This window comes from Monodelphis domestica, chromosome 4 (genome assembly GCF_027887165.1).
Source record: "Monodelphis domestica isolate mMonDom1 chromosome 4, mMonDom1.pri, whole genome shotgun sequence".
In the NCBI taxonomy this organism is placed as follows: domain Eukaryota; kingdom Metazoa; phylum Chordata; class Mammalia; order Didelphimorphia; family Didelphidae; genus Monodelphis; species Monodelphis domestica.
This window is the reverse complement of record NC_077230.1, coordinates 3182711-3205903: the sequence shown is the minus strand read 5'-3', so window position 1 is coordinate 3205903 and position 23193 is coordinate 3182711. Positions and strand designations below refer to the sequence as shown.

Sequence of the window (23193 nt, the reverse complement as noted above, 5' to 3'; positions counted from 1 at the left end):
TCTAGTGTTTTTAATAGGAATGGATGTTGTATTTTGTCAAAGGCTTTTTCTGCATCTATTGAGATAATCATGTGATTTTTGTTGGTTTGCTTGTTGATATGGTCAATTATGTGGATGGTATTCCTGATATTGAACCATTGTTGCATTCCTGGTATAAATCCCTCCTGATCATAGCAAATAACCTGCATGATGACTTGCTGGAGTCTTTTTACTAGTATCCTATTTAAGATTTTTGCATCTATGTTCATTAAGGAGATTGGTCTCTAGTTTTCTTTCTCCACTTTTGACCTGTCTGACTTTGGAATCAGTACCATATTTGTGTCATAAAAGGAATTTGGTAGAACTCCCTCTTTGCTTATTATGTCAAATAGTTTTTATAGTATTGGCATTAACTGTTCTTTGAATGTTTGATAGAATTCATTTGTTAATCCATAAGGCCCTGGGGATTTTTTCTTAGGGAGTTCTTTGATAGCCTGTTCAATTTCTTTTTCTGATATGGGGTTATTTAAGAATTCTATTTCTTATTCTGTTAATCTAGGCAATTTATTTTTTGTAAATATTCATCCATATCACCTAGATCAGCATATTTATTGCCATATAATTGGACAAAATAGTTTTTAATGATTGCCTTAATTTCCTCTTCATTGGAGGTGAGTTCTCCCTTTTCATCTAAGATACTGTTAATTTGTTTTTTTTTCTTTTTTTAATTAGATTGACCAGTACTTTGTCTATTTTGTTTGTTTTTTCAGAATATCAACTTCTAGTTTTATTTATTAGTTCAATAGTTCTATCACTTTCTATTTTATTAATTTCTCCCTTAATTTTTAGGATCTCTAATTTAGTTTTTTTTTTTGGGGGGGTTAAAATTTGTTTGCTTTCAAGTTTTTTGATTTGCATGTCCAATCCATTGACCTCTGCCCTTCCTAATTTGTTAATATATGAACTCAAGGATATAAATTTCTCCCTGAGTACTGCTTTGGCTATATCTCATAGAGTTTGAAGGGATGTCTCATCATTGTCATTTCATTCAATGAATTTATTAATTGTTTCTATGATTTGTTCTCTAACTGATTCTGGAGAATCATATTATTTAATTTCCAAATAATTTTTGATTTGGCTCTCCTTGTACCCTTACTGATCATTATTTTAATTGCATTGTGATCTGAAAAGGTTGCATTTATTATTTCTGCTTTTCTGCATTTTTTTGCCATGTTTTTATGACCTCATACATGGTCTTTGTAAATGTACCATGTGCTGCTGAAAAGGACTATTCCTTTTTGTCCCTATTTATTTTTTTCCATATATCTATTAACTTTAATTTTTCTAAGATTTCATTCACATATTTTACATCTTTCTTATTTATTTATTTATTTATTTGATTCATCAAAATTTGATAGTGGTAGGTTCAAGTATCCCACTAGTATAGTTTTACTATCTATTTCCTCCTTCAATTCTACTATTTTCTCCTTTAGAAATTTGGATGCTATACCATTTGGTGCATACATGTTGATTACTGATATTTACTCTTTGTCTATACTCCCTTTTATCAGGATGCATTTACCTTCCCTATCCCTTTTAATCAGATCTATTTTTCTTTGGCTTTGTCAGATATCATGATTGCAACTCCTGCCTTCTTTCTATCATTTGAGGCCCAATATGCCATACTCCAACCTTTAATTCTGACATTGTGAGTATCTACCTGCCTCAGGTGTGGTTCTTGTAGACAACATATGGTAGGAGTTTGGATTCTAATCCATTCTCCTATTTGTTTACTTTTTATGGGTGAGTTCGTCCTTTTCACATTTAAAGTTATGATTGTTACTTGTAAATTCCCTAGCATTTTGATATCCTCTTCTAGTTCTGTCCTTTCTTCTTTTGCTATATCCTTTTAAGCCTGTCGTTTACTTTTAGTCAATCCCCCTACTCCCCTCCCTTAATATGCTTCCCTTTCTGATCCCTCCCTTTTTGTTCCCTTCTTGTTTCTTTGGGGTTTGTTAAGTTTCCTCCCCCCTCTCCTTCCCTGCTTTTTTTGTACTCCCTCGCCCCCTAACCCCCTTAGTTTTCCCTTTTTAATTACCCTGTAGGATAAGATAGAATTCAAGATCCCAATGGGTCTAGATGCTCTTCCCTCTCAGAATTGATTTCAGTGAGAGTAAGGTTTAAGTATTACCTATTAGCACTCTCCTCCTCTCCTTCTTATAAGAGTATTCTTCCCCTCCCCTTCCCATGTGTATCTTTGTGTGATAAAGATTATCCTATTTATTTTATTTCTTTAAGTATCTCTTGGTGCCATCTTTGATCCCCCTCCCTTTTTCTTTTTCTTTTTTTGGCATATTATATTATAGCCCTTAATGCTCCAATCTCTTCCTGTGATGGTTCTTCTAATTGCAATAATAATGAATACAATTTTTGAGAGTTAAAATAACATTTTCCCCATATATTAATATATATGTATATATTTACATACATATACGTATATGTATGTATATATATATATATATATATATATATATATATATATATATATATAATTTGATCTAATTATAGCCCTTAAAAAAGAGAGTTTGAATTAAAAAAATTTTTTTTCCCCTTTTTCCTTCTCTTATTTACCTTTTCATGTTTCTCTTGATCTTTGTATTTGGGTACCTAGAGGTGCCCCTTGTTCATTCTAGGGGTGCCCCTCACTCACTCACTGATTCTGACACATGCTGGCTCTGACTGTGGTTCCATAGGTGGGGTGGGGGAGGGTAGATCAGCTCACGTTTTGGTGGAAGCTTTTTCACCCCCTTATCGTGCGGAAATGCCCAAATCCCATGTACCTTCAATGCTGTGCCCTACTGTAGAATCCCTTCATTTTTATGAATTTGTTTTTTGGGGTCTTTTGAGGTAGTCTAAATTGGTGGGTGCTGAGGAGAGGAAGCATCCCATTTCTAGACTGTCATCATGCTTACCCAGAAGTCTCCTCAGTTTGTGATTAGTTTTGAAAAAAAAAAATCAAGAATAAGGTAAGAAAATGTTCCTGTTAAGGACTAAACTCCCCTTCCTGTTTTTGAGCCAGGGGTCAGAGCAAAATACTTAGTGGTCAGGCTAGGTATCTTACCCTATCCTCTCTCTGATTTTATAACTTCACTCTTTCTCTATTTTGTAAATAAATTGTAAATAAATCTCTTTGGAATTAATTAAATTCCCAGAGACCTTGATTTTGAATAATTCATCCCAACCTTTTTATAATTAACCCCCCCTTTTTTTTTTACCTTACAGAAGATAAGGGAGTGACTCTTAGGACAAGATAGGAGAGGGATTTTTTGAATTTAATTTATATGAAGAAGTATGAGGGCATGTTTATGGGGATAAGAAAGTGTTTTGGCAAAATTAGAATAAGAATGAAAAGGTAAGGGAGAAGGGACAAGGGAGGGACCTTTGGAAAGTTGGTCCAATTGTTTTTTAAATTTAAAAAAAATTTAAAAATTTCATTAAATTTTTATTTTTAAAAATTTTCCATGATTCGTGTTTTCTCTTTCCCCTCATCCTTCCACCCTCCAGGAATTGGCAAGCAATTATACTGCGTTATACATACATATATAATAATAATAGTTATTATTATTACTCAAATTCATTTCCATATTACTCATTTTTGTAAACGAGTCATTCTTTAAAACCAAAGCCCCAAATCACAAACCTCAGATAAACAAGTGATAAATCACATGTTTTCTTCTGGATTTCTACTCCCACAGTTCTTTCTCTAAATGTGAATAGCATTCTTTCTCTAAGCCTTACAGAATTGTCCAGGATCCTTGCGCTGGTAGTAGTAGCAAATTTAGTTATCTCTTATTGTCCCACAATGTTACAATTTCTGTGTATAAAGACCTCCTGATTCTGCTTATTTCACTCTGTATCACATCATGTAGGTCTTTCTAGTTTTATTTAAACCCATCAATTCATCATTCCTTATAGCACAATAGTATTCTATTACTATCATATGCCACACTTTGTTCAGCCATTCTCCAATTGTGGGACATTATTTCATTTTTCCAATTTTTTGCCACCACAAATAGCACAGCTCTAAATATTTTTGTACAAATAGATCCTTGCCCAGATTTTTTAAACCTCTTTGAGATATAAACCCAGTAATGGTATTACTGGATCAAAAGGTATACATTCTTTTAAGGCCCTTTGGCCATGATTCCAAATTGCCTTTCAGAATGATCAGATCAATTCATAACTCGAAGGTGGACTAATTTAGAACTAGAAGGGCAGAGGAGAGGATAAAGGAGGATTTTTGGGAAGGGTTGTGAATTGGAAAAGTATTAATCAAAGGAAATTAGATATCTGTGGGGGGGGGGTTGGTGGAAAGAAAGGAAAGGGGTCAAACAATGAAGGGATCTGAGTACATGGAAATGTACAGATAGTAAACATAACACGTGTGAATGGCATGAATTCCTCCATGGGAAGAAAATGTATACCAGAATGGATCAAAAACCAGGAAATGGCAATGCATTGTTTACAAGAAATAGTGAAAATTAGAGACACTTATAGAATGAAAGTGAGGGGGCTGAAGCAAAATATACTATTCCTTAGCTGATCCAGAGGAGGCAGGGGAAGCAGTCATGATCTCTAACAGAGTTGGGGCTAAAATGGATATAATTGAAAGGAATGAAAAGGGTAACTATATTGTGTTGGGGGGAGGTATTATGGATAACGAACCATTATCATTATTGGACCTTTGGGCACCAAGTATAATAGCATTCAGATTTTTAAAGGAAAAACTAAATGAGTTACAAATGGTAATGGGCAAATAATAATAGTGGGGATTTTAATTTTTTCCCCTCTCAGACCTGGATAAATCTAATGAAAAACAAGAAAGAAGTTAAGGAGAGGAATAGAACCTTAAATAAGTTAATATGAGAGCTGAGAGAGAGAAGGACTTTGTAAGTAGCAAGTAGCAAAGGCATCGGTTTGCAAAGGAGGGTCTGCTCACACATAGAGAACTCAGAGGTGTTCCAGAATCTGTGGAAGGGATAAAACCAGGGACCAAAGACTGCTGAGGATCTGTTTTTCCTGTTCAGCCAGGAGAGCAGAGAGATCACTTCCTGTTGGCTGTTTCTCTATGCCTGAAGGAGGTGACTTGCCTTTCCTGATAACTGGAGGTTCCTGTGCTTCTAGCTATTAAGAGATTCCTGAGATCCTGTCCATCCCTGTCTCCAGTTGACATCTCCCTTACAAGTCTCTACTTGTAAGCACCTGGTTCCTGAGAGGTTTCCTGACTGAAAATGTATGTGAGAGCTAGAATCCAGAACCTGTCTTTGAAGAAGAGGTTTATAGCTATCTTGGCCGCAGCCTAAGAGACTGAGCTCATTAAGAATTTAAACCCAATTTCTACTCTGAAACATTTTTACTGAGTCTAACTTAATTTGAGGACCAGTAGGTTTAAGCAGCTTGAAGCCTTGAAGACAGTTCCATGACGTTACCCTTAGAAGTTGGGTGCTGAATATAGATTTTTAGATTTAGGGACTCCTATTTCCCTGTCCTCCAACATTTCAGTTTTGAGCTAAAAATTTACTCTCAGGTCTACCCAGGACTTTAGAGTGATTTCCTTAGAGTAGGAACAAACAATAAACTATACAAATTCTTTGAGTCATCTTACTCATCTATTTATTAGCTATCTGGATAGCCCCCACATACCTGCTTGAGGCTAGCTATAGGGCTAAGCTTATGGATACACATAATCCAAGCATGGTTTCTTGTGGAACAACAATGGTTTAGAGATGATAAATAATTCTGCAAAAGTCTTATTTTAACATTCATCATACTATGAAGGCAATCCTGTATTCTTAAGAGGTTGTGGCATTGAAAAGACTGTAAACCTCAAAATTTCTTAGACTTATAAATGTTGGAAATTTCACCATTGGGAAATTTCATACTTGAAAAATTTCCTATTGATAGTGGGTCTTGACTATTGGAATGTGAACCCCATTGGCATGAGAGTTTCCTCCTCCTCCCTTCTTAAGATTACTTTAGGACAGAAACCTTTTGCTGAACAATGGAAAGGACTTTGACCTATGCTTAAGCATAAAACAGGAATTTCTTTGAGTCATGATTGATTTTAGAATTGATACAATGGAGATACTTGGAATCAATCTCCACCCTATTCAGTCCTAACAGGATTGAGTAAGGGCTGCAGCCTAGATCAAAGATTTAATTATTTCAATCTCTACCCTACTCAGGTTAACAGGATTTAGAAAGGGCTGTAGCAAAGGATCAAAGATTTAATTATTTGAAAATATGACCTTCAACAGACATGTGCAAAGCCTCTGGGCGGTTCTGGGTTAAGCTATAGCCTCCATTGGCACAGGGAAATTGATGGACAGTGATTGGTAGATGTGAGAACTGAGGGGAGGCAACTTGGATGGTTTCCTTAAGGATAGGGGGGTCTGAAGACTCGAGGAGGTGGTTGATGAGTTTGTCTGAGTGGTGGGAGTGTGCTCTGAGAAGCTTGCTCTGAAGGAAGCTGAAGGTGGGGGCCTTAGGGACTGTTTCTCCATTTTGGTCACGTGAGTAATAGGGACTGATCTCTTTTCTTTGCCCCAGCTATCTAAGGGCTTGGGCCTTTTGGCCCAGCCTAAACAGAAGGTGTATTTAAGCCCTATTCCCTTCTCTCCCCTTTCTCTCTCCCTCTCTCTCTATCTCTAATTCCTTTCTTCCTCCTATTGTAATTAAACTCCATAAAAGATTGACTGCTGACTTAAGTTTTCATTTAGGAATTACATAGCTGAATTCCTTGGCACCCTTAAATTAATATATATAAGTCTTTTAAAAGTGATTTCCTTGTCACAAGACTTGGTTTTGCACGTTAAAAAATTAGTTTATTTAAATATTTTCTGTTGTTGATGATAAGTAAATATATAATAAAAACAATTAAAGAGTCATATTTGCTATTGGTTAGAGAAATGTAAGTCAAAACAACTCTGAGGTGCCACCTCATTTGTATCAGATTGGCTAATAATTACAGAAAGGTTTTTCCTTTCTGACAAATGTTGGAAGGGATGTGGAAAAAGAGACACTAATGACCTATTGGTAGAGTTGTCAACTGATGCAGGCATTTTGACCATGACTGAACAACATGTATAATCTAAATCAAATTGCTTGCCTTCTCAAGATGGGGTAAGGGAAGGATGTAGAGAGAGAATTTGGAACTTAAAATGAAAAAAAAATTACATCTGAGAAAAAAATCAAACATAAAAAAAGAAGTATAACCCCTGATATTCTTGAGGAGAGCTACTTAAAGAAGTACCTAGAAAATGAGAGGGAAATCTCCAATTGATCTTTTCCCTTGCACCTTTACAAGATGGCAGTGTGGTGATAAAGGGAGTTCCCTTTCTTTCCCTTCCCCACATTGGCCTTCTCATCTTTTGTAGAATACCAGGCATCTTAGCATCTTGGAAGTATGATTGATGTATTGATATTGTATCCTGTATATTCATTTACCAGACACATGGTCAGATCACTTAAAGTTCATTGTATGGAAAGGGACAGTCCAAAGGACTAGCACAAAGGACAAGCAAATTCCTGGGCTGGGCGTTGACAGCCACAGTATCCTGGCTGGGACTACATTCATTTACAAAGCATGGGTTGGATTGATCTCCTCCTCTGTGATTCCATCATTGTCAATGCTACCAATGTAAAAACCTATATCATGTCACGTATTCATTAATCACCTCCCACTTGACATTCCTAAGGTCCCAAATAAGGCTGGGGAACATGTACAAGTCTTCTCTTCTCTTACACTTCTTACTCTCAGTGTTTGCTCCCCGTCTTGCCTCTTACAATTTTGATCTTGCTATGGCCTATTATGTTCCTCATGTCTGACTGACTTATGCAGTGCAGCTGCCCCGCACATCTCCCATTAATCTCTTGACCACCTGGTCCATGGGGGATGTCCCAGAGTTCTGTGCTCCATGCAGGTTCTCTTGCTCCTCATACTTATAATTTCCCCACTCTGTTAGCTTTTACTAGAGAGATATCTACAGAGGGGCTCTCAACTCCCCAGGTGTTTTAACTTTTGGTCTCTGAGTCTTTATTCCTGCATTTCTTCCTCTGACTGCCTTATCTATCTCACATCCATATTCCTGTAGCCTCCATTCTCTTTCTCAGGTCACCACCCACAGCTAAACTATATAGTACTGGCTGGCAGATCCTATGTCTTTTAACAAAACTACTTGTTCAGTATGAGACATTACACTCAAAACGGAGGAGTAAAAAAAAAAAAAAGAGACACAATAGTTAACATGACCCTTATTGCTTTCTTATATCTAGAGAAATAAAACAACAAATCAAGTCCTGATTGGTAGTGTAATTTTGGGGGACTCACACTCCTTAGATGGAGAAATGAGGGTTAAAGGCAGTGAGGAAAGGGTTGATGAAAATGACTTCCCTCACTACTCCCTCCCAGAGTTCCTGAATTACTTGAGGGAGACAAAATGGAGATCTCCCTTGGTGAAGGCTTGCCCCTTGGTGTCTGTGCTCAAAGGCTGCAGGGAAATCTTCTCTACAAGGAGAGGTTTGAGGGATCTCAATCCGGATATGTGCTGCTTTGGGGAGCTCACAAGCCTCCCCCTCATGTCTTCTTGAAAACTGGCAAGAAGATGGAGTCTGCCAATGGGCTTACTCTCTAAATGTAAATAAATGAGATTGAATTAGCTATCTGACTGCTTATTTGATTTACTTGTTGATTGGGGCAAAGGGTAAAGGTTAGAGGGGTTGTAGATCACCCTAAATATTTTTCTAAATAATCTAATTACTGAAGTAAAAGGTTTTCTTGTAGACAGGAGAGAAGTAGAAAAAAAGGAAGAGAACACTGCTCACCGATTTGAGCCCAGTATCTCAATAGTTCATGGAATGAAAGCCTTTGAAGAAATTAGATTTTTTGACAGGAACCAGCGATGTTTTAAACAGGAACCATGGTATTAATATTTCTGTCAGTGTCAGAAATCCCCAAAGGTGACTTGAATGTCCCTGATAAACAGCTCCTCCTTCCACTCCCTTCTATGTCTCAGCACCCAAGACCCTTCCTCAGGAGAATTTCCCAGAAGTCCTTGTTCAGTTTCCAATTGCCATTCCTGCTTCATGCATTGTATAGAGTGCTCAACTTCCATTTACTCCCAATGGCTCTTTTTTTCTCTCTCTTCATCATTACAGTAGTAGTTTGCAAATTTCTGAGGTATAAGTGCTCACATTAGAAATTTAACAATCAGCTCTAGTTCAAGCTGGATTTAGCTTGATACTCCTGTTTGAGATAGCCTTGAAGAGTGTGCACCCTGGCATCAGAGAGAAATCCATCTCTGGATTTAGAAGATAATAAACTAATAGTTTGAAACAGCTTCAGAGAGGATCAGGCCCAGGGACCACAAGTGAATAACCCTCTCCTCCAAGATGACATATCCCAAGAGAGAAGTGTGAAGGTAACGTGCAAAGATAAAGAGCACACTGAGAGGAGAAGAGAAATCAAGGTCCCATTGTGGGTGTCATTTATTTTTGCCACATGCTTTTACTTTGGCCTACACATGTATATTCTACTAGGACAATCGGTGGGAGTTTTGACTCTTCACAGGTATGTGTGGGAGTATTTTGTGACTATTGATATTATACTATCATCTCAGTAAATATCTTTGAATTGAGTTTATTAGGTTTTCCATATGATAATTAAAGCCAAGAGTACCAGTGGAATATCCTAAGCTATAGTTTTAATATTATAGTCCAATAGAGTACCGTGAACTTAAGGTAGTAGTTACTACCTGGGGACTCCAACCTGTGGGATAGGAGAAAGGTCTGGGGGTACAACTTTTTCTTTAAGGGATAGAAACAAGGTAAGTCATTTGAACCTAAAAATAATTCATTTCGACTAATAATATTTAGAAAAAAAGAGATATATAATTCCAACACAGTAACCCCTCTCTGAAGACAGAAATGTTGCCTCTTCTCCTGATCCCCTTCAGGCAAACATTAAAATGTCACTTGTAGAAGTCTAGGCAAGATTCCCAGGATATTTACCAAAACCTCAATTTATATAATCCACATAACCTCCACGAGGAATAAACATTATACTTTTTTTGTGTGAAAATAAAAAATTCTCCAATTGAAATAGTCTTTAATAAAGGCCAACACATTCGTGCTATATCTGTAGAGGAGTACATTTATACGATGTATAATAAGTATAGATTTAAGAAATTGGCATCATTTCCAATGGGAAAACACAAGATTTCCCCATAAATATTAAAACCGAAACACTCTCTTTTAAAAAAAAAGTCTCCAGCATTTTGGGAACACCAAGAATAGCAATAAAGAGAAATTAAATACATAAACAATGAGAAAGAAGAACGAAATTGTCCATCTTTACCAAGAACACGCTGTTTAACAACAACAAAAACGAATCAGCAAAGAAATTATTTGAGGTAATCCATAGCTTCAATAAAGTATCGCTGTATTCCAAGCACTAGGCTAAGGACTGGAGATACCAGGACATTGTTTAATACAGTCCTTATTCTTAAGGAGGTCACATCCTAATTGAGGAGACAACTTGCAAATACATACAGGATTTTACAGTGTAAATGGAAGACGTTCTCCGAGGATATGCACTAGCAGCTAGGGTGACTCAGAGGCTCTCTTGCAAAAAGGAGGGAATTCATCTGTGTCTTAAAAGCAGGCAGGGGAGCCAGAAGGATGCGGTGAAGAGAGTGAGCGAGCATTCCAGGTGAGGGATTCCACATGAATCAGTGCTTTCTAGAGATGAAGCGCCATTTACAAAGAGTAGCCAGTAGGGCAATAGAGATGGATTGTATAATATGTGTGTGGGGGGAATAAAACCCAAGACGGAATATAACGGGAGCAAACAGGAAAAGAACAGATTGAAAAGGGTTTGCATGTCAAGCAGAATATTTGATATTGTAGGCTGGAAGTAATAATGAGCCACTGCAGTTTACGGAGTGGTGGTGGTCTCATCCCACCTACACTGCAGGTACTACTGAGCATGGATTGGAGTGGAGGTAAGAGTTGAGGCAGGGGGACCAAATAGAAGGTTATTGCATAATACTGGCAAGCAGTGATAATTGCCTGTGGCAGTATGAGTACAGAGGAAGGGATATTTCCAAGAGATGTGATTGATTGTAAAAATGAAAAGACTGGACAAGATATTAATTATTTTGGTTATTTTTCTTCCATTTCTTCTTTTGAAAGTTACCTTTCATTGATCCCATTTCTTAAAGGTCCATATCTTAATTCAGTGTGTAAGAAGAAATTTAATCATTCATAAGGATTCCTGTGTAATAGCTTGATAAGCTGTCACTGTATGATTTAAATAAGATATAATAGTAATAGAAATAGTATGAAAAGTCTCTGAAATGATGAAAGGGCCTCTACACTTCCCTTCTCTTTGACCTATACTTTGGAGCCTGTGACAGGAGGAAATTGGGCCCCAAGCTTAGTTCTGCAGTGTCATAACCAAGTTACCTGAAAAAGGAAAGCAAAGAAGGTAGGGGTGCTCTGGTCATAACCCCTATTCCTGGAATTTATTAACAATTTTGGCAAAATGTTAAAAAACCATTTTAGGAACATGTTCTGGATACCTGGTCTTGTTAATAACCTCTGTTAAGCAATTGTACAAAGTCTGTAAGCCCATTGTCACCTGGACAACATTATCTCATGTCACATAGCTTGGGCATGGCAAGTAGACCTCTGATTTCTGCATTTTGTGTCTATAAAATAAAGGAATATCTTTGGTTCAGGGTGTTGGATCAATTCTTTTCATTTCTTTTAAGGGTTAACTTTATTCTTAAATGGCAACTTTCCTCATTTCAAGAAGGAAAATTTCCATTTAGGATGGAAACATGAAAATTCATAGAAAAGTATCTTTCCTATGTAAATCCCAACAAATATTTGAAAGGACCCTAGAATATTAGTAATAGGTAGCATCTCATAGTGTCTTGAGATCCACAAAGTGAAATATATTTATAAATATTTACCCATTTTAGTCTTGCAACAGTTCTTGGAGATAGGTGCTATTATGTACTTTTGCAGTTATGGAAATGGAGACTGACTCAAGTTTTCCCGGTACCAGGTCCTATACTTTGCCCACTGTACCTTTTTATAATTAGTGCCAGGAACATTGATGATAAAGGAAATAGAAAAGAAACAGAAATAGCTCTTCCTTCTGGTTTAGAATTACACAGAAAATGACCAGATGTAGGGAAGGTTTGTACTAGCTTGAACCAAAGCCAATGGTCCAGGAGTCTATTCTCTACAACATCAGAGGAGCCATGAATTTTGGCAAGCTGATTTGAAGCCAGAATTTACATTGGAACATAATTATCCTTCATAGCTCACTGCCCAAGACAAGGATGGCAAACCTGTGGTATGGGTGCCAAAGGTGGCATGCAGAGTGCTCTTTGTGGGCACTAGGCTGCCCCATGCCCAGAGTTTGTTATTAGAAAGGCAGAAGGACTCTGGAGGAATTGCTTCCTTCCCCCTCTCCATTGCTCCTGATGATATTTTTTCACATCACTCACCCCTCTGCCTTAGCAGCCCAATGGGAGTGTATGGGGGTAAGGTGGGTAGTTCACAGGCAGCAGAATATTCTATACTCACTGAGGGCATTCCTCACTTCACCTGCCCTTCTGCCCAGTAGACCAATGGGAATGCTTTCTCTCTCCCCTGTGTGTGTTAAGGGGAGAGTGTGAGAGAAGTATAGCATTCTATCTCTACAAGGTTTGCCTAAGAAAATAGGGAATAGTAATGTACTTCTCAAATCCCTGTGAGCCAAAGCAGAAGATAGGGTCAACTTAGAAATCTATCAGACATTAAGTTTAGATCAATACTCATATCAGATAACAAAATGACTCCAAAGGTATAAATATATCTAGATATAAATATTCTACATAAAAAATTGAAAAAGAAAAGTCAAATTAGATGAATAGGAAATACTTTTCACAGCTAAGAGCTCATCATGAGGTAGATAAAATGGATAATTTTGATGAAATGAAATTAAAAATAAATTTAGTGAAGTTTGAATTATAAGAACATCAGTTAATTGAGAGAATATCTTTGTGAATTTTTCCAACAAAGGTTATATATCCTAGATTTGTAGGGAATTTATACAAATCCATAAGATCAAATCATCCTTCAGTAGATAAATGACCAAAGGCTTTCAATGAGATCCCTCCCTTGGCCTCTTAGTTCATTCTCTTTCTGGTGGACTAGAGCACTTATTTTTTCTTCATTGTTAGTCCTTGATTTGATTACATCTTTTTATACAGTCATCCCTCTCTTTATTGCCATTCGCTTATCAGGGCTTCATTGTATTGTAGAGTTTTTAAGATATTATGGGATTTTGTGGATAAATACTATCCTGTAACAATGGAAATGCAGTTCACCACTATCACTTGTGCAAGTTTGCCAATTTGAGATTCTACCTGGCTGAGTGCAAAGTTGGCATTTCTGTATTGGCTGAGGAAATGAGAGGCGACCAACCATGGCCCCATGTTCTGTATACTGGGCACTGATTGACTCAGTGTTTACAAGACTGTGGGAAAGGTTTATAGGAGAGTGGGAAGGGTTTATAATCTTTATATATATATGTATATATATATGTATGTGTGTGTATATATAATAAAATAAATATAATGTCTACTTCATGGATTTTTACGTATAGAGGGGGTCTGTGGTACTTAGCTCCCATGATGGGTGAGGGATCACTGTACACTATTTTTCTGTAATTTAGTCCCGCAATAAAGATTTATTCACATTTAGACGGAGTTTTGTAAGGTTTGATCCATGATGTTTCAGGCTATTTCCTCCTTTACCATCACTACCATTTGACTTGTGCTTTCACTCTTGTCTCCTTTGGACATTTAGAAAGAATTCTGTCAATATTCTCTTTAGTGCTATTTTTCTGTTGTTTTTACTTTCTGTATTTATTCACCCTTCGTGTGTTTCTTTTTCTGTGGGGGTGTTTGAGAAGCTAATGCTTTCTTCAGGTCTTTTTTCAAACCCCTTTATTTTACTTGGTTTTGAAGGTGTGTAATTAGAATCGGTTACATTAAAAACTACAGTCCCCAGCAAAACCCCACGTACTTCCTGCCATTACATGCTGCCACAGACTGGATATACGTTGGGTAGAGGTTCATCTCTCCTTAGTCAAGTGGTTCTATTTTGTTAGATGATAAACTTTAGAAACTATAATACTTGACATATTAGACATTCATTTAAATCTTTCACAGGTTAGGTCACCTTGTGCTGCATCATGAACTTCTTTGCTCTTTGAAATACAATATTCAATTTTATTCTGGGGTTTCTTGTGAGATAATCTCTTTGAAAATTGAATTTCTTTCCCTTTATGTGTGAATTTATTTTTATTTGCTGCCTGCAGAATTCATAGTTTGTCAGTGAAATTATTCCATTTAACCACTCTGTCTATTAGAGCTTGTGGCTTAGGGTTTTCCCCCATGGAAGTTATCTGTGGATTCTTTAGATTGAGATTTAGTTTTCTGTATTCATTCTATAGATTCTAAATACAGAATGCTGCCACACTGTTGTCTTGGACTTGGGCAAATTTCTGTAGTTTGGAGTTTCTAGGTCCATCTCTGGGGGGAAAAGGGAAGTTGGTTTTTTTTTGCAAGTGCAAGTATAGACACTCCTTTGTGTGTAAGGTTTGTGACCAAGCTCTGTTTAGGGAATGAATTGTCATACATGCTGTTACTACAATCAAAATCTTTTGCTATTTGGATTGCAGGGCTCTGAGAAGGATGGTGTAGAAGAGGGAAAGACCAGAAGCAAAGGGAATTTGGAAGACTGTCTCAGGAAGAGAAGAGATGAGACCCAGCTGCCATGGGGGATGGGGTGGAACTTTCCAGCAGTGGAGAAGGCAAAGGTTCTTTTCTCCATGATCTGAAGGGAGAGGGAACTACCCTTCTGTTGTGAAGATGATCCACATCTCGTAATCCTTTTGGCTTGAGCAATAGATGTGGTCTTCCAACTGGTGACATCTTTAGGACACAGACTTTCTCTCTTAGGGGAAACCCAGAGCTTATCCTAAAGCAGACTCCCTGACTCAAACCCCAGTGATCATCTGTATAGGGAAATAGCTAGGGGTTCCCTCTTTCCCCCTGTCCTCATTACACGCCAGCCCTTCTTTACCCCAATAAAGAGACATCTTGATTTTTACTAGAGATTCAATCAGACTTAATGTGTTAGGAGGGGAATCCCAAAGAGCATCATTCAAAGAAGAAGGGCTCAGGGGAATTTGACTTACCCTTTCAGTCCAGTCAGACCAGACTCCATTGTTAGCAGCACTGCTTGGCGAAGGGGAGGAAGAAAGTGGTGCTACCTTAGATTTGTTCCCCAAGTATCCGGCAACTTTGGTTCCTTCTCAATTTCCCCACTAATACAATGGGGAATTCAGTTTGGTATTACATATGTTGGTTAGTGGGCACATTCTTGCTGTCTGATGGACAGTGAGGAAGGGATCATGAGTGAGTCCATATAAGGGAATGTTTGCCTTCTGTGCTCTTAGTTCACTTTTTACCTCATTTTTGTTTTTCTTTCCTTGTATTTTGATTTTAGAAAAAAGTTTGAGAAGTTTGAAATTCACAAAATGTCTAATCCTAATCCTCCACCTTCTAGATGAAGAAGCTGCTCTGTATGGGCAGCAAGCATGCTGATAGAAGCAAGCAAGAGATGGCTCTGTGGCCCTCTGCTCTTGCCTTACTTTCCCTTATTTGCATGTGTCTTCTTCTTTAAGAAGAAGAATCTTCTTAAAGATTCCATTTGTCAGATTTAATATGATTTCTCATGAACACCCATGGTTGACTCTGTTCTTCTGGGTCCTTTGGTGCCAGGATGAAGCATTGGAAGCCACATAGGATGGGGGGACTTTGCTGGGACTTCAGCTGTGCTTTCTAATTGGAGGCGCCAACACAAACCATTTCATAAGTACCCAAGTACAAAATTACTATGAATGACGACCATATTTGATAAATCTGTTTTATAGATTCTTGCTGCTATTATATATGCAGGAACTATTTTTTTTTGTATTTGTATTCCCAGCATCTAAGCACAGAACAAGTACTTAATAAAATCTTCCTAATTAAATGACTGATTAACAGATCGTCATTACACTAAGTGAAGTTGAAGTCATTCACCCCACTCAGTGGGGGTGAATAATTAGCATTTTCAGGCACAACTCTACTGTCTTTATCCCTTACATAAATCCTAAAAAATATAGAATACGTCTGGCTTCTCCATCTACTTGTTAGTGCTGATGATTTGCTCATCTTGACTTCATCCTCCCCCAAAGTTTTCCCTCTATAGAGCACCAGGGCTTATGCCTATCCCTGTATAGTTTTCTACATGAGTAGTTTAAGAAAGAGTAACAAAGCCCTGCCACTTACAAGGGGTCTCCCTTAGGTTAGGTACTTCACAAATCCGAATGCATTGCATTATAATACAATACATTACAACATGATGGTATCATCATGAATTTTTTTAGTACAGTTGTATGATTTCATCAGCATAAGGAACTGGTTTGGAGGAAACTCTGTTTAACAACTTAGTTTTAAAATGTTGAATGGAGTAGTAGCTTGCCCAGTCTACTCCTATGAGTAGATGTCACAGGTAGGATTTGAACTCAGGCCTTCTTGACAATGATAATGTCCATTTCTGCATTCTGCCTCCCTCCTTCCCTCCACTGCCCTCCTCTCTACCCCCTGCTATTAATTCTGTTGTTATTGTCTATGTCTGAATTTGGATATGATTACCCTCTGACCATATCTTCCTGTCCTGTATTTGTATCCATGCCTCCAAGGTTTCATAGTTGCATAGAATGCCATGCTAAGCAATACCAGCTATGTTATTTAATTAAAATTCTAGAAAAGATACAGCCTCTCTCGCATTCTCAAATAACCCATCTTCCACTCAAGAGGTGCATAAATAGGAAAATACATGAAGCCATTTTCCACCATTTTTTGTTACATACCTTTAATGACTTTGGATTGCTATTTGCTCAGTGAATAATATGAATTTTGATCATCATGTTTATAGAGTGTTCATTTAGATGACCTTTTTTTTCATCAAATCGCCATAAATAATAATTATTTTAAAGTAAAGATACATTTTCTGGAACAGAATCAGTGAAACTTTAAAAATGAATAATAAGATAAATAAGTTCATTCAACAGGAGAAGCTAAATGTATCCACTTAAGTAGTTTAGATTACCCTCTTTTTCGCTGTCTCTTTCTCAATTTGTCTCTTGGTCCAACTCTTTATGAGTCTGTCTGTTTTGGCTCTTTGCCTGCCTCTCCCTAATTCTTATTTTGATCAATGACTATGAAATCTTGATTTCCACCAACAAGATATAATAAACCTCATTGTTGATTCATTTGCTCACTGGAAACCTGTATGGATTTGCCTGTTTGTTTATTATGGAAAAACCTACCTAAAACATCTAAAGAAATCATGGAATAGGAGATAAAAAGAGGCTGAGTACATGTTCTTACCTGGCCGATGTGCTTTCGGAACTGCCATATTCATCACTCGTCCTCCATCCTGAGGTTTAGGGGGAGATGCAGTGAACCTGCAGATCCCTGATTCTGAAGGGGTGCTGGAGGTCAGACTGTCTGTGTACTCATTAGTCCCTGCCGTTAACTGTTCTGAAGAGGTGTCTGATATGAAGCACTCGGTGATGGTAAACTTGGCATGTCTTAGTTGTTCTTCCATCTTGGCATGCTCATAGGCTCTTGCTAGTTCTTCATAGGTAGAGGAGGCACTTTCTGTGGAGACCATGCTACTTCTTGCTCGATCTAGGCAAAAGAGAATCAGATGTGTTGTAATCTCTTATTACACAGAACATATTCATCTTTTTTTTGGAATATAGACATTCAGGAATGGCAGGGAGCATGGAAATAAGCTGTGTTTTTCATGACAGGCTTAATGACCTATTAATGAATTAATTAATGAATCACTTCACTCACCTAATGAATATGTCAATGAAGCCTAATTCCTCTCTGGTCAGCAGATTCTAGGCTAAACTAACGATTAATAACTCCTTTAACAACTATCTTTTGATCTTACAAATCCAACTCTGGTGCCTCATCATGGCAAAAATAATCAGAGTTTCTTGAAGGCTCTGCCAGGAAAATGCAGACTTCGGCAGGGTCAGTGATGGATTAAACCTACATTCCAGAAGACTGAACTAGGTATATTTGGAGAGGGTAGATGCAGCAAATGTTTTGTTTTGTTTTGTTTTGTTTTTTGATACAGATGCTCTTTGGATGATGTATGAAGATGAAGGGTGGCTAAAATGGATATTGTTGAAGGAAATAACAGATTTCTTGAAATATTGTAGTTAAAATGAAACATACAAATATTACATATCTATGACGTCTCTACGCTCTATTCCTCAATTGCCACCAAGGAGATACTGGAAGTTTTTGACTGGCAAAAGCAACAAGAGTGTTACTGATTTCCCTTGTCTTAATTAGGGAAGAGTAAATGTGGTTACAATTGTGTTTCTGATCTTGAGTAAAATGTTTGAGTATTGAAAATAGTTGGGTTTTTTTTTCTGGAAAAGCTTGGGCTTGTCTTTATAGTATTGGACTCATCTAGATAACAAATAAAAGAAAATGCCTTCATTAAAAAAAAGAAATTCTGATTGTTCATTGAATTTATATGATTTTTCAATTCAATGTTGAAACAACCTCCATAAAAATCTAAAATTCACTTAAGAAGAATCAGCATTTTAAAAAGAAAATTCCATGGTAGTTTCCTCCATATTCCACCTTTCTTTTACATTATTTCTGAAGATTATCATAAATATGGTAAAAGCTATACATTCAAATTACCTTTGAATGTTATTTTGAGATATCTTCATTTAAAGCATTTTTAAAGGAATAAAATCTAATTCACAGTGATACTATTCTTAGGCATTATTTCCTGAAAGAAGTTGGGGCCAAATGACTACAGGTATAATCATTTATTTAGTAATCAATTTTTTTTAATTTAGTCACTATTTGAGTTTATCAAACTGCCTATTTCTTTAGGTTTGTTCAAAATGTTGAGAGTAGATAAGTCAGAGTTAAACATTGTATTCCTGTTATAGTTTTCACTGTAAACAAGGTCAGATAATTCTAGAAGACCAACAGAAAAAAAATTGTTTAGTAGTGTGGGTGCTAATCTTTTAAAAGCATATTAGTCATTTCCTTTTGTTTATAATACCACTTATATTTATACTGGACACCATCTTCACTTCTTTGTAAAAAATATTTCAGGAAAACCATCAAATGAAGACATTATATGCTCACTCCATATTCAAAATCCTGCACTTCCCTTCTAAGAAGAGAATACAATTTTCTCTTATTAGTTCCTATTAATCATTTAAATTTTATTTTGTATTTCCATAGAAAAGGACTTTAAAAGGGAGGAGGAAGAGTGACCTTCTTTCCATCTGGCAAAGCTAAATGGCACCTATGGTTTTTGTTTGTTCTAGTTTGTGGTAGTTGTTCAGCCCTGATTATGAGATTACAGAACTAATAATGGCCATAAATGGGCAAGAAACATTGGAACTTTCCAGGTTCTCTTTAAAATGGTAGAGTGAAAAATGGGAACAGCTCATGGGTCCAGTATTTTGTCTTCATTTTCCTCGCAGGAACGCGGTGGTCAGAGCAGTGTTATTCATACCTGTATCTTGTGAGGGACTGACACTGTAACTATCACTTTCTTTGTCCACTGATCCTGTGACTCTCGGAGTTGGTAACCTCCAGTCTGTAGTGAGAGTGTGTGCTGAGATGGTGGGGTGGGGCCTATTGAGAGTCCATTGACTGGCATATCTGTTACGAGTTGTGGGTCCACCCTTTGCATTCCTCCTCGTGGTGGGATCTGTAAAGAGCCAAACACAAAATCTGTCTTTGCTACAAGATGAGGAATGAGCCAAAGCAAGATCACTATTTGGCAGTAGGACTGAACTGAATTGTTCTCTTGGTTGTTATTCAATCATACTTATAATTTGAGGCTCTGCTTTCCCTACCTGGGCTCTAAAGCCTTTCCTGACTGCTCCAGTCCAGTTCCCTGAGTTCAGATGGCACAATTTTTTGTACTCTCATTAGTCACAGAACCTATACTTCCTTGTGACATCTAGTTCAATTCAATGAGCGCTTCCCAAGTGCCTGTTGTGTGCAAAGGTACCATACAAAGAAAATAGGACAATTCTTATTCTCAGAGAAATTAAAATCTAATCTGTTTACTTAGTAGAAGCCATTCTATATAGGTGGATGAGATTAAAATAAAGGAGCAACCCAGTCACAGTGTTATAAGAAATTTGAAGAGAAGCTCCTTGGCTTGGAGGTGTGGGTGGGAAGGCTTGAGGTGAAAGAGAACAGGGTCCGGAAAAGTTTCAGAGACGAGGAAACATCTATACTATTTTCTAACCAATACTAAATATTTTTAATGACTGTTGCTTTTTGACTTAGTTTTTGGTCTGGAAAGCAATTTCACTTCATCTCCACTATTTTTCATGATTTCACTTCATAGTCTAAATCTTTCATTTATTCAAATGAATTTTATGATATTTATTGAGTTCAATAAACTATTCCCTTCAAAAAATCATTAGTGTAGCATTAAAACTGTAATTTAACTTTGTTATTATTATTATTATTGTTATTGCACCACAAAACCATGAGCAGTGAATATTTCTGTGGTTACATAATTTCTTTCATTATTTCTTTAAGGTATACTTTGGTGATGAAATCATAGAATTACTTTGTGTACTTTGGTAGATATTTCATTTGGTAACTGGAATGGTATTTTCCTTTATGTTATTTAGGTTCTTGGATTTATTCTTTGTTATATTGTAGTTTTATACAGAAATGATTTTCATTTTGAGAGGGCGTATATTGTAGTCTGACACTTTGTTGAAGTTTTTAGTTGTATCAATTTGTACTTTTAATTTAGGATTTTCTAAGTATAATTATCATACCAGAAATAGATAGAGACAGTTTTATCTCTTGCTTGAATATATTATGTTTTACTTCTTTTTCTTGCATTCTCATTATTGCTAGAATTTCTAGAATTATATCAAATTATGGTGAAGAGAGTTGACCACTGGTTGTGAAGGCTTTTTAAGGCATTCACATTCCATATGATGCTCACTTTTGGGGTTATATATTGTTCATGATAATAAACATTTCTATATTCACATGTCCTAGAAATTCTTTTTTTGCAGAACATTATCTTTTTTCTTCTAAATAAGTTATCATTTTCTAAATGTATTTAGAAAATCATTGAGTCTGAGATGCTTGATTATGCTATTTCCATACTGCTAAACCTTCCTTGCATCACGGAACTGTATCCAACTTAGTGATAATAATTCTTTGGATAAATTGTTGTTAGTCTATTTTAGTATATATTTAAAACTTTTGAATTCAATATTCATTACTTACATTAATCTATAATTTTCCTTCTTTGCTTTATCCTTTCCTGGTTTAGGCATTAGGACTACATTTGTTTCACAAAAGTACCCTATTAGAGTGCTTTATTTCTTAAATTTTGTGAATAATTTGTATAGCAATTTCTAATTTTTTCAAAAAAGTTTGATAGGATTCACCTCAGAATTCATTAAGATTGGGGGAAGCTAGGTGGCTCAGTAGATAGAGAGCCAGGCCTGGAAACAGGAGGTGCTAGGTTCAAATCTGGCCTCACATACTTCCTAGCTATGTGACCCTAGGCAAGTCACTTAAGTCACACTACCTAGTCTTTACCTGTCTTCTGCCTTGGAACTAATCCACAGTATTAATTTTAAGGTAGAAAGTAAGAATTAAAAAAAAATTGATCAAAATCTGAAATCTTCTAGAAAATCATTCTTCCTTAATTCCTTTATAACAAATTAGATTTATTTTTCTGAATTTGGATATTTTAAGTTCATCTACATACATCACCATCTGTATATGTCACCAGCATCTCAAAAATCAAGGGCCTTTTGTTTCTGCTATTTTAATTGATTTATATATTTTGCATTATTTTATGTAAAAGGTTTTTAAAAACCCTATTTGACTTTTTATATTTATTTGCAATATTTCTGTGCCCAAGCCATTGTTATTTTCTGTAAAAGTTCCATATGGAACTGAGAAATACATTTATTCTTTTTTTTTTTTTCAAAAATCTTACTTCCATGTTAGAATCAATACTGTCTATTGGTTCCAAGGCAGAACAGTTGTAAGGTCTAGGCAATGGGGTTAAATGATTTGCCAAGGGTCACAAAGGAAGTGTCTGAGGCCAGATTTGAACCTAGGTCCTCCCATCTCTAGACCTGACTCAATACACTAAGCCACCCAATTGCCTCCCAATAGATTTATTTTTTAATATTCCCATTTAGAAAACATGCATTTTAAGCTTGAGTTTCTGTGCCAATTTGTTCAATTCCAATCTTTTGTTGACTTTTCTGTTTGTTTCTGTTATTCTTCAGTAATTGCCAGCATGTACAACTATTCCTTTTGTGTTATATATTTTTTCAGATTACAGGTAGATAATTTTTAATAATAATTTTCTGGCATTTTATGACATATGCTCTTTACTCTCTCTCTCTCTCTCTCTCTCTCTCTCTCTCCCACCCTACCTCCCCAAGATGGCAGGTTTTTAGTATAGGTTATACCTGTCCTGTCATAAAATATTTATTTCCATTTTGGTATATTGTGAAAGAAGATACATATCTTTTATACTAGAAGAAAATTCATGAAGGAAATGAAATGAAAAATCTTCATTCAGATGTTATCAGTTCTTTCTATGTCCAGCTATTTCTGACACCATTTGGATTATTTTTGTAAAAGATACTAGAGTGGTTTGCCATTTCCTTGTCCAACTCATTTTACAGATGAGGGAGGGAGTATTTATAATGTATACATATGTACATACATACATATATATGCATATATTCAGGGAAGACTAGTGGTATAAAGACTGCCAAGCCCCTTTTTTTTCAGGGCTGCTTTCCACTTCTGATATCCACTTGCCACCCAACTTTGATCTATGGCTCCAAAAAGTTGTAGCATTTACAATAGCCATACCCTGATAAAACTATCTTGGCATATGGGTTAAATCAGATTGAAGGTAATTGACAGACCTCAAAATTCACTGGTAAGTTGGAGGGGGTGTTTACCCCAA

At 36.5% G+C, this 23193-nt stretch overlaps 1 protein-coding gene across 4 annotated transcripts in view; it reads right to left on the bottom strand.

Moving 5' to 3' along the window:
- Positions 1-23193, bottom strand: part of DSCAM (DS cell adhesion molecule) — an 829709-nt gene that overhangs the window by 29139 nt on the left and 777377 nt on the right. For 3 of the 4 annotated variants that reach the window (XM_056825955.1, XM_056825956.1, XM_007493072.2), the window contains 2 exons: positions 19720-19917; positions 17541-17843 (listed from right to left, as the gene is read on the bottom strand). In XM_056825955.1, coding sequence (XP_056681933.1) covers positions 17541-17843; positions 19720-19917 — 501 coding nt within the window. The remainder of the gene's footprint in view (positions 1-17540; positions 17844-19719; positions 19918-23193) is intronic. The other variant, XM_056825957.1, reaches the window with a different exon arrangement.